At 43.9% G+C, this 12,552-nt stretch overlaps 1 protein-coding gene across 1 annotated transcript in view; it reads right to left on the bottom strand.

Moving 5' to 3' along the window:
- LOC115475441 (nucleolar protein 7-like) overlaps positions 1-12,552 on the bottom strand; it is a 51,379-nt gene that overhangs the window by 36,919 nt on the left and 1,908 nt on the right. The window contains exons 2-4 of the mRNA XM_030211159.1: positions 1,198-1,258; positions 650-708; positions 43-74 (exon numbers count right to left, since the gene is read on the bottom strand). Coding sequence (XP_030067019.1) covers positions 43-74; positions 650-708; positions 1,198-1,258 — 152 coding nt within the window. The remainder of the gene's footprint in view (positions 1-42; positions 75-649; positions 709-1,197; positions 1,259-12,552) is intronic.

Raw genomic sequence — 12,552 nt, 5'->3', positions numbered from 1 at the left:
GAAGAGGAGAAGGGAGTTTAAACAATTCAATCTGTACTTTACCTTGTTCTTGTGTGGTATGTTCCTCATCTGCCCTAAAAGAAAAGGTTTTGTTTAGCACACGATAAGACTTCTGATTTGAGCAATGCACAGCCTCTGGAAGCATTTCAACTATGCAGCCTTATTCTTCATTGTGTAAATGCCTCTGATAAAGAAGCGTGTACACTAGGAGAAGGGGGCAGAGGTTTCCTTAGTCCAACTACACAGTAGGAAATCCAACTTATCAGTGCCAGCATTTTACCAGGATACCAAAAGGAGCTCAGATCTAACATTTCACCATCTGTGGCTCTGAAACAGGGTGCCCCTTCCTGCTGCTCCCAGCAATTCCCAAGAAATCCTGGTTAGCACTTGAGCTCTCCTGGAGTCAAGTGTGAGGCAAGATAACAGCATGCCTTTTAAAGTGTGTTTCATAAATGACATTACTGCACTGATTCTGAGAGCTCTAAACTAAGCATACACCTATTAAGTAACTCCACAGAGATAGGAGCTACCACTCTTCTGACTTTTAAACAATTTCCTGATAGAGACATTACTAAAAGAAAAAAACAAATAAGAAATGAGAAGCATGCCAGAATGAGTGTACTTCCCAGGAGCAGAATGTAATATTTACCTAGAGCAGGCCGTGGAGGTGATCTCTTCCAGAACAGTATTTGGTAATAACTTTCTTTTCTAGGGAATATATGTGGAATCAAGATAAATACATTCAAGACATTGGCAGCACGCCCCCTTTCATTTATCTTCCTTTAAACCCTGCTATGCTAGATGCCTTGACCACATCTTACAGAAACAAGTTCAGTAGCTTAATTGTGCAAGAAGTGAAAACATACAGTCTTTGTACTGTTTGACATGGTTAATTAAAGTCCCCTATTTACCCATTCTACCCCAATCATGATCTCATAAACTTCTATCAAATCTCCCCTCAACTGTCTCTTCCTAAGATGAAGAGCCCTAAGCCCTTTAGCTGTTTTCTCGCTTCCCTTTATCATTCTCTGTACCTTCTAGACCTGCTAGATCTTTTTTGATATGGTGCAATCAGAACAGTACACAATACTCAAGGTGCAGTTGCACCACAGATTAATAATATTCTCTATTCCTTTGCAAATGATTTTTTCCCTAAGAAATATTTGGATTTTCTTCCAGTAATGTTTCTGCCATTACCTTTTGTTCTTTGAAAAGTTCCTCTCGACGCCGTCTCTTTTCTTTCAGCAAAGCTTTCTCCCTTTAAAATAAACATCACAATGACATTACAAATTACTGATAATACTTCTGAAAAGTTTATTTTGTGTCAGAAAAATCCTCCTTTCATTCTCACAAGCAAAGCATTACACAGGAAAAATCAGTATTAAGTAACCCGAGGAAAGGCATCAGCAGGGGAATGTCTTTCCTAATAACAAGAACAGCAGTGGATGCAGCATTGTTCAAACAAAACTACTCATGCCAAGCGACTCGGTCATCAGAAGAATTGACTTAGGAATGTGGAGCAGGACTGGAAGAAGACAAGGTGGTCAAATTCCTACCATGATCCTAAGCTGACTAGAATCCAAACCAAATTCTTAGCATTTTTGGAGTAGAAACCGATATGGTCCACTTGGGAACCAATAGTCTGGCTAGGAACCAAATCAATAAAACTAAGAGATTGAGTTCAAGAAAACAGGTCTTAGAAAACATTTCTGTCCTTGCTCACTGCCTAAGATCAACATATAGTAATAAGTAGCGAACATGGCTCGAGGAATTCTTTCCAACGCCTCTACGTGGATGCATACACACACACACATGGGTCTTGTGTCTGGGGAGATTTTCAGGCCAGCTGCATATACCCAGCGTCCTCCTGGGTGACTCCCAGACATCAAACCACTTGGGTCTCTGCTCCTGCTACCCTATACTCCATCCAGCCACTTTCAGGTGCTGGGAATGTTTGCAGCCCACCTGTATATTCCTTCCACTGTCCTCTGGAGTGATTTCCAGATTCACCCTAAAGCACTTGGGGTTCTGCCCCTGCTACCCTGCGCTTAATCTAGCCATTGCCAGAACCTGCATAGGTTTGCTTCACTACACTTTCTCTTCCTGATGCTAAGTCTTTCTAATCTTATTCCATTTCTCAAAATACTATTTATATCAAGTCCACACTGTTCATTCTCTATTTTTGTCACCTCACCAGCCATTTTGTCTTCTACCTTCTACTTGGCTGTTCAGCTTCAACCTTTACTTCCTCTCATTCAGTCATCTGCATTCTCTCTGAGCACATCTCATTTTTGTTACTCGTCATGCCTCCCCTACTTTTTATCCTACTGTCCTGCTTCTTCTCCTCCTCTCAACTGGGTATACCAATCCCAATTCTGGCCCTCCAAGGCAACTCTCATTTCATCTGCGTAGATCAAATCAAAACCCCTCTAAGCTTATTTCTATTACTCTCCTTCCTCCCTCTTTTCCCCTCTCTTATGTGCTCTGTGGAATGCCCAATCTGTCTCCAACAAGTTTGTGTACATTAACAATCTCTTTGCATCACCTTGCTCTGAAACATGGATTTTCCTTGAAGATTCTGCTTTAACTGCTGCCCTCTGTTCTCCCATACATCTCACCTGGTTGGCTATGGTAGTGGCACCAAGCTGCTGCTTTCCTCTACTTGTAAGCATCCACCTCTTCTTCACTTCACCTGCCTAGTCTCACTCCACTACCTCTCCAGGCAGCTGTCATTTACTGACCGACCCCCCCCCCCCCTCCCAAGGTACTGGGGGTGCCGACCTCTCTTGCCTATCACCACCACTTCTACCACACCACCTTCGCTCGCTCCTGGAACTCTCCCTCCAAGTCCAATACCGATAGCGACTGCGTGATCTGGATGAGGCAACAGCGTGACCAGCTGCCCAAGAGCTTATACTCCCTATCACTGGCATCCGCAGAGACTCACCACGTACTGGGGCGCTGGCCTCTCTTGCCACCCAGAGTACTGACAGAATTGCAAAATGAACTTGTAGAACTATCTCTCTATATAAAACGCACCTCCAACGTTCTAATGAAGCCTCACTTTCCCAACGTTCTAAAAGTGAGGTGGCTGAGATTGCTTTTCCTCCATCAGTGTATGCCCCGCCCACGCGTGAAATGTGATGACAGCGAGGGCGGAGCACTGACACTGAACGAATGGCATCGGAAGAAGGGAGGAGAAAGAGCAGCACAACCGATCTCAGTTTCTGTGCAGCAGGGAGACAACGAACATCACTCTGATGCCCGTGCTCCAGCTGCAGGTATGTGCTGCCTCTATAAAAAAAACCCTCCCAGCTAACAACTAACTCACAGCAGGCAGAGGAACGGAACGCCAGAAGCAGAGCCGTCCGAGCCACATAAACAGACACTCGCCACCACCCTCCTCTATCACTTTCACAGAAACACACACACACATCCAGTTACACCCACCTCAGCCTGCAGAAGGAATCTTCCCTTTCTGAGAGCTTTCCTTTGCAATCAGAACCATGAAGGTCCTGTAATTTTATGAGCTCCACAGTCCCCATGGAGTTCAGTCCGCAAAGAAAGCAAAAACAGCAAGTAAAAATTTCTGCTTCAGTATTCCTGTCTGCTGCATTTTGCAAGCACAGCAGAAGGGTGAGGTGAGGGGGGTTTAAAACGTATTTATGGCACAGAACCCAAAAAGGTTGTTTAACTACGGTCCACTAAAGGGTTTATTTTGCTGCAAGCAAGAATGTTGACTCCACTCAGACCCTCCCCCCTCTTACATTAAAACACGCCACAGTTCCCCCCCCCCCCCTCCTCCCCACACCTTTACAAATGTAAGAAACAATTACACTACAAATAAAACTTTAAAAAAAAAACTTTGGCTTTTTAAAATCATTTATATCCCTTAATATCAAACAGAAAAACAAAAAAGTAAAAAAAAAAAAAACAGATGCTAGCGCCCGTATCATTTGTTTTGGAAACGGGCCTTTTTTTACTAGTTGTTAGTAATATACACTTTATCTTTAAAATCAAGCATGGTACCAGAAAATTTGAGGATGGCCAATGTAACGCCGATTTTTTAAAAAGGTCCAGTGGTGATCCTGGAAAATTATAGACCGGCGAGCCTGACGTTGGTGCTGGCCAAAATGGTAGAGGCTATTGTAAAGAACAAAATTACAGAGCATACTCAAAAGCATGGATTAATGAGACAAAGTCACATGGATTTAGTAAAGGGAAATCTTGCCTCATCAATCTATTACACTTCTTTGAAGGGATGAACAAACATATGGAAAAAGGTTAGCCGGTCGATATTGTGTATCTGGATTTTCAAAAGGCATTTGACAACGTACCTCATGACAACTCCAGAGGAAATTGGAGAATCATGGGATAAGAGGTAGTGTACAATTGTGGATTAAAAATTGGTTAAAAGAGAGAAAACAGAGAGTAGGGTTAAATGGTCAGAATTCTCAATGGAGAAGGGTGAAAAAATGGGGTTCCGCAGGGGTCTCTGCTGAGACAGTTGCTTTTTAACATATTTATTGTATCTCACATTTTCCCACCTTTTTGCAGGCTCAATGTGGCTTACAATGAACAAGAATGGTGGAAATAAGTTAGAATTAGACAATTAGTGTTACAGTAGGATCTTGGGTAACAAGATAATGAAAAAAAGAACATGAGCGTGGTACAGCAAGCAGATATTGTAAGACATTTCTGATTATATGTGGAGGAGTTGTGTATTTATTTTTATTACATTTGTACCCCGCGCTTTTCCCACTCATGGCAGGCTCAATGCGGCAGGCAATGGAGGGTTAAGTGACTTACCCAGAGTCACAAGGAGCTGCCTGTGCTGGGAATCGAACTCAGTTCCTCAGTTCCCCAGGACCAAAGTCCACCACCCTAACCACTAGGCCACTCCTCCACTCCATTGGTTGATCTTTGTGGTATGCCTTGTTAAATTGATGGGTCTTCAGTAGTTTGCGGAAGTTCGTTAATTTGTAGATCGTTTTTAATTTCCTCGGCAATGCGTTCCATAACTGTGTGCTCAAGTAGAGATGGGAATAACTAGTGAGGTAATTACATTTGCTGATGACACAAAGTTATTCAAAGTTGTTAAATCGCAAGAGGATTGTGAAATATTACAAAATTGAGGATGTTATAATGCCTTTGTATCGCTCCATGGTGTGACCACACCTTAAATATTTTGTGCAATTCTGGTCGCCTCATCTCAAAAAAGATATGATGGAATTAGAAAAGGTACAGAGAAGGGCGACGAAAATGATAAAGGGGATGGGACGACTTCCCTATGAGGAAAGGCTAAAGCGGCTAGGGCTCTTCAGCCTGGAGAAGAGATGGCTGAGGGGAGATATGATAGAGGTCTATAAAATAATGAGTAGAATGAACAGGTAGATGTGAATCAATTGTTTATGCTTTCCAAAAATACTAGGACTAGGGAGCGCATAATGAAGCTACAAAGTAGTAAATTTAAAACGAATCGGAGAAAATATTTCTTCACTCAATGTGTAATTAAACTCTGGAATTAGTTGCCAGAGAATGTAAAAGTAGTTAGCTTAGCAGGGTTTAAAAAAAGGCTTGGATAGTTTCCTAAAAGAAAAGTCCATAAGCCATTATTAAAATGAACTTGGGAAAAATCCACTGCTTATTTCTAGATAAGCAGTATAAAACGTATCGTAATGTTTTACAAAATGGGATCTTGCCAGGTACTTGTGACCTGGATTGGTCATTGCTGGAAATAGAATGCTGGGCTTGATGGACCTTTGGTCTGTCCCAGTATGGCAATACTTATGTACTTATCCCAATCACCGCTGCTTCTACCACACCACCTTCGTTCCCTGCTGGAACTCTCCCTCCACATCCGATAGGAGGAGCACACCCAGTACTGAAAGCAGACGCGTGGCAGATGAACATCAAGCCCACAGGGTCCCACAAACCCCTACCTGAGGACCTTGGGGATGACTGAAAAGACACAGCTAGTGGACAGCCAAGAAAAGCCACCACTGCTCCCTGCTGGAACACTCCCTCTGCATCCAACTCTTAGTAGAGGAGTGCGCCCAGTATCGCCGGTAACAGAGTAACGAACGAGAATCAGGCCGGCAGGGTCCCACAACCTCCTACCTCTGGAGTAAGAGAAGAGTCAAAGCCGGCGGACAGCCACGTAAAACACAACTGCAGTAACCTCCAAGGATAATACTTTGCCAATACTTCACACGCAGCCTACGAACAATCCGCCACTGAAGAGAAAGTATCGCCTGGCCAGTACGGAGAAATCCTCTTCTCCTTAACCTACCAGCTGTCAGGTCTCAAAGCAGCAACTAGGTTTGTGAGCCCTTGGGCCGCTGCCAAGGAGCGGCAGTGGCAGGCAAAACCACCCCAACCAGCACTGGGTTAACATACACACAAAGCAGGGACTGCAGACAGGGATAAGCAAAGCAGGAACACACTGGACAAGAACACTTGGACTGGAACACAGGACTAGCGCAAGGCTTCACCTGTACTTGACCACCCTTCCCCAGCAGTTACATAAGTACATAAGTAATGCCACACTGGGAAAAGACCAAGGGTCCATCGAGCCCAGCATCCTTTCCCTCGACAACGGCCAATCCAGGCCAAGGGCACCTGGCAAGCTTCCCAAACGTACAAACATTCTATACATGTTATTCCTGGAATTGTGGATTTTTCCCAAGTCCATTTAGTAGCGGTTTATAGACTTGTCCTTTAGGAAACCGTCTAACCCCTTTTTAAACTCTGCCAAGCTAACCACCTTCACCACGTTCTCCGGCAACGAATTCCAGAGTTTAATTACGCATTGGGTGAAGAAAACTTTTCTCCGATTTGTTTTAAATTTACTACACTGTAGTTTCATTGCATGCCCCCTAGTCCTAGTATTTTTGAAAAGTGTGAACAGACACTTCACATCCACATGTTCCACTCCACTCATTATTTTATATACCTCTATCATGTCTCCCCTCAACCGTCTCTACTCCAAGCTGAAAAGCCCTAGCCTCCTTAGTCTTTCTTCATAGGGAAGTCGTCCCATCCCCGCTATCATTTTAGTCGCCCTTCTCTGCACCTTTTCCAGTTCCACTATATCTTTCCTGAGATGCGGCGACCAGAATTGAACACAATACTCAAGGTGCGGTCGCACCATGGAGCGATATAACGGCATTATAACATCCTCACACCTGTTTTCCATACCTTTCCTAATAATACCCAACATTCTATTCGCTTTCCGAGCCGCAGCAGCACACTGAGCAGAAGGTTTCAGCGTATTATCGACGACGACACCCAGTTCCCTTTCTTGGTCCGTAACTCCTAACGTGGAACCTTGCATGACATAGCTATAATTCGGGTTCTTTTTTCCCACATGCATCACCTTGCACTTGCTCACATTAAACGTCATCTGCCATATTGAGCCCCTGGGTGCAGGCGGCCGGCAGGACTTACCGGACTGGGCAGGAACTGGATACCAGCAGGAAACACACAACAGTCAGAACTAAAAGCTGCCAGGCAGCCACTAAAAAAGGAACACAGACACAAGACAAGGGAATGCAAACCAAAAACAAGACTAGGAAATAAGCAATAAAACCAAAGCTAACTACACACAAACAAACTAGAATCAGGCAAGAAACTCAGGCTAGAACTGGACTAGGCAGAAATTCACAGAGCACACCCACATACCAGGAACCTTAGACGATGCCAAGGCAAACATAGAAGTTTCTAGGTGATTAATAAAGCCCATCAGCTGCTAAAGCTCAGCTGCAGCAATCACAAGGCAACTACAGGTGCTGTTCAGGTACAAGCAGGGAAAGCAATTCTGGCAGCCCTGAAGATCTGGACTGAACTGGGCTGAAGTCTAGAACAGGTGACAGTAATCAGACAGTCCATTGCAGCCACCAGGTCTGGCCACCAGAGGGCGAGGTGAGCACAGACAAGGAAACGGTCACAAACCTGACACCAGCATCACTGACGAAACTGGGAGCGTCCATCAAAGATAACATCAACAAGACATGTGTCTCACCTCTTGACTAGTTCATCAGAACTTCTGCAGCACCACACCACCTATAGGCAGGAGAGCTCCTTCCCCTCTCCCTCATCCACCTGATACGGGGTATATCCGTCCAGTTACAGTAAAAAATAAATCAATCAAAGGCTGGCCTACTAGGCTCTCACACACACTCAAATAAAGGTGGTCTACCAAAAACTCTCACACATTCACACACACAATAAAGAAGATCTACCAAAAACTTATATACACACACACATACTAAAAAAACAACAACACAAAAAGAAAGCCCTCACACCCAAGAGTTAAGATGTACACTACAAGAATACTAATAGGGTTAGCTACCCTAATGCTAATAATATCCGCTGATGCCCTAACCCAAGGAGAAAACAACAATATACCAATACTATGCAAACTCCGAGAGGCATATTTTCAAAGCACTTAGCCTTCCAAAGTTCCATAGAAACCTATGGAACTTTGGAAGGCTAAGTGCTTTGAAAATATGCCTCTATGTCACCCAATGGGAAGAGCCGCCCTCTCCCCAGGGAGAACCCAAACAATCAGACAGGGTAAACCAAAAAATAAAAATCACTCACTCGGAGCCCAAACACAACAGAGGGCCAAAAAAGAAACCCAAACCAACATCAAGTAACAAAAATTACCACTGTCGAAATAATGGAGGACGACTACCTACCAATAACAGTGGGATACATCAATGCCAGATCAGTGGCAAACAAAACAGAAACTATAAAGGACTGGGTAACCAACAAAGACCTCGATCCGGTTTGCCTCAACGAAACATGGATCCATGTCAAAGAAGACCCTATCATTCTAGATATATGCCCACCAGGATATAAACTATACTGGACCAGATATGGGAAAACAGGTAGGGGAATTGCATTAATCTACAGATCCTTTTTCACAGCCGAAGCCTCTGTGGAATCTAAAACTACAACTGGAAATCGCCTCATTTAAAATCAAGGATCAAACTCTACACAACCTTGTTGAATCCTATTCTACAGGCCCCCTAGGATCTTCGAAAACGACCCAAACAAATTTCATGCACTTCAACTCAAACATATGTGTAGCTAACCCCAGTACACTGCTAATAGAAGATATTAATCTACATCTAGATGCTGCAAAGAATGTGATGAATTCCTTCAACTATGAGACTTCCGGCAACCATCAGCGACTACAATCCACATCAAAGGACAAGCTATAGACTTACTAGCCTACAGATTCTTACATGACAATGACTTCAGAATACAGAACCCGAGATGGACAGAAATTCTTTGGTCTGATCACTTCAAACTAAACATGACCCTTTACTGGAAAGGAGAAACTGCAAAAGCGGAAGACAGAGGTCCACTACTTATTGAGATATATATAGAGAGAGGAGTAGTGTGACCAGCAAGGCTCTTCAAAAAACACCAAGACAGATATATGTTTGAGAAAACTTTATTCTTGTTCTTGTAATACCCGACATGGCACTGTGTTCCGGTTAAGTGCCTGCCTCAGGGGTACTATAATAGACAAAACAATAAATATATAACATGCAAACCTATATTAAGTAAAAGGTATAAAAATAATGCAACATTTGTTTTAGTACATATACACAAACATAAATGTATAAAATAACTAATATGAGGTATATTGGCAGAACTGATGTGACATTTACAATATGAAAAGGGGGAAACATGGGAACATTAGTTAAACCAGTATGACACTTATAATAGAATAAAGAGCGTACGTAACATACCACTACATTAAAAAAAAAAAAAAGTAACCAAGATTAATAAAATATGGTGATTAATAGGAAAGACAATAAATGTGTAAAAGGATAATTAAAACGAGGGGACCGAACCTCTGTGTAAAGATAAAAGGGCGCAAAAAAAGAAAAAAAAACACTGACGTCAAAAATGTGACATCAGCAAATGACGTGGCAGGTCAAGAGGGATGCGGGTTTAAAGAGAGTGAAAAATAAAAAATAAAAACAAAGAGAAAAAACACAAGATATAAAAATGCGCATATGAAGAAGGTGCATGATGAATAGTTGTGCATGGGAAATAATATTATGTGTAAGAGCGCACCCATATACTCTTATGAATATGTACATGAATACATATACATCCATTCATATAGATACACATCAAACATATAAATGACAAGTGACCGATTCACCCGCAAATGCACAGTAGAGACTTCCCTCTCTGTCCCGCCCTCGCATCAAGACGTGATGACTTCAGAGGGCAGAACAGAGAGGGAAACGAACACTGCCGCTGGAGACGACACAACATCGCCGGCGCACCAACCTCCACTCCCCCCCCCCCATCCCCAACGCCGCTCCCGCCCCCCTCCGTATCGGGCCCCCTGCACTGACATGACAGCGCCTCTCACCTCCTCTCATGTCAGTGCAGGGGGCCCGGAAAGGAGGGGGGAGGGAGCGGCAGCGAGGAGGGTAGCTGGTCATGGGGGGAGGGCAGGGGAGAGAGAGAGGAGGGTTGCTGGACATGGGGAGAGAGCAGGGCAAAGAGGAGGGTTGCTGGACATGGGGGGAGAGCAGGGGAGAGAGCGGGGGGGGGAGGCCAAGGGAAAGAGGAGGGTTGCTGGATATGGGGGGAGGGCAGGGGAGAGAGGAGGGTCGGTGGACGGGGTGAGGCCAGGGGAGACAGGAGGGCTGCTGGACATGGGGGGAGGGCAGGGGAGAGAGGAGGGTTGCTGGACATGGATCGGGGGAGGGGAGAGAGGAGGTTTGCTGGACATGGATGGATGGAGGTGAGAATTATTACATTTTGCAAAACACAAATCTCGCACGTTTTAACGGGCTTAACAGCTAGTTAATGTATATACATATGCCCGCCCCACACTGGCATGCATGTACAAAAGGAAAAGTACTTGTGTTTTAAAACACATTCAAAAAATATGAATATAAATGCATCATCTTACATGAGTATATATATATATATATATATATATATATATATATATATATATACACACACACACACACACAGTGCAATCCACTTAAGTGCAAGGGTCTGGGACCAAAGAAATACATGCAGTTAACCGGAGCGTGCACTTAACCGTTGTGACCCAAAGAAGCTTAACATCTGATAAACATATGTACAGTACTGTTTATTATGCGTACAGTATACAGTCTCCGTTAACTGACGTTAGGCTTACTTGAAGTAATCAGTCATAGTCCTCTGTACGCTATTGTGTCTGTGAGTTCCATAGACTACGTCTGCCAGACGGTAAAAACTGTCATAGCACTGATCCAGTGGCCTCCAGATAGGCCCGCACGGTGTTGAGACTCTCCAGCGCTCTTGCAAAAGTGAAAGGAGGTTGTTGAATTTCGTCAGCATGTGCCTCGCTGCTCATGTCATCATCTGTTTCATCATCAGCCGTTGCCTGCGTGTAGGCGCGTATCTCGGCATCAGTGCTGTCGTCAGCTGTTTGTAGATTGTAATCAACAGCTACGTAGTGATGAAACTCCTCTTCAGTAATACCGGCTGGAATGTCAATAGCCTGTTCATGTGACGCGTTTGCAACAGCTGCATCTGTTTCATCCCTCTCCACATCCTTAACAAAGCTTGCCCACTTGTAGCAGTTCACAATGGTTGCCTTATAACATGATTCCAGGCTTCTTTCTGCATTTGTAGGGAATCCAACAGTGATAGACTACGAGCCAGTTCAACAGCATGTTAATCCTTGCCAGTCTGGTCATCCATAACGCTCATCAGACGACATAGCACAAGAGCCCGATAACGTTGTTTGAAATTGGCTATTATACCCTGATCCATAGGTTGGATCAGAGAGGTAGTGTTTGGTGGCAGGAAGACCACCTTGACGTCAGACAGCCTGACATCATCACTGTGTGCAGCACAATTATCACACAACAACAGAAACTAATGCTTTTCTGCCCGCATTCTAGTGTCTAACTTCTTTAGCCACTGCTTCCAAATTTCCCCAGTTATCCATGAATTTGCGATAGCCTTGTATGACACGGGAAGTCGCTTAACATTCTTGGAGCAACGGGGCTGTTTGATCTATCCAATGACGAATGGTTCCAACTTCTCACTCCCATCGATATTGCAGCAAAGGAGGATCGTCAGTCAGTCCTTCGACTTTTTACCTCCTGTAGTTTCGGTTTGTTTGAATGCACGTGTTCCATCAGGAATCGCTCGCCAGTAGAGACCGTTTTCATCAGCATTGAAAATGTCACGCGGTGCAAACTCGTTCAAGATGGTAGGAAGAACTGAAACAACCCAATTTTCAGCACCAAAGTCATCAGCGTCTTGTTTTTCACCATGCTGTTTCTTGAATTTTATGTTGTTCCTCTCCTTCCATCTTTCCAACCATCCAACAGTGGCTTTGAATTCAGTTACTCTAAGACTTTCAGCTAGCTGACTAGCTTTCTCCATAAGCAGTGGACCACTGACAGGAAACTGTCTGCTACTGACTTGAGAAAACCACCGAAGAAGAGCATCTTCTACAGCCCGTTTACATTTCCTGTGTGGATCTGTATTGTTTTGGCAGTCTTC

This window comes from Microcaecilia unicolor, chromosome 1 (genome assembly GCF_901765095.1).
Source record: "Microcaecilia unicolor chromosome 1, aMicUni1.1, whole genome shotgun sequence".
Classification (NCBI taxonomy): domain Eukaryota; kingdom Metazoa; phylum Chordata; class Amphibia; order Gymnophiona; family Siphonopidae; genus Microcaecilia; species Microcaecilia unicolor.
Note: the sequence above shows the minus strand (reverse complement) of the source record. Positions and strands in the feature narration are given on the sequence as shown.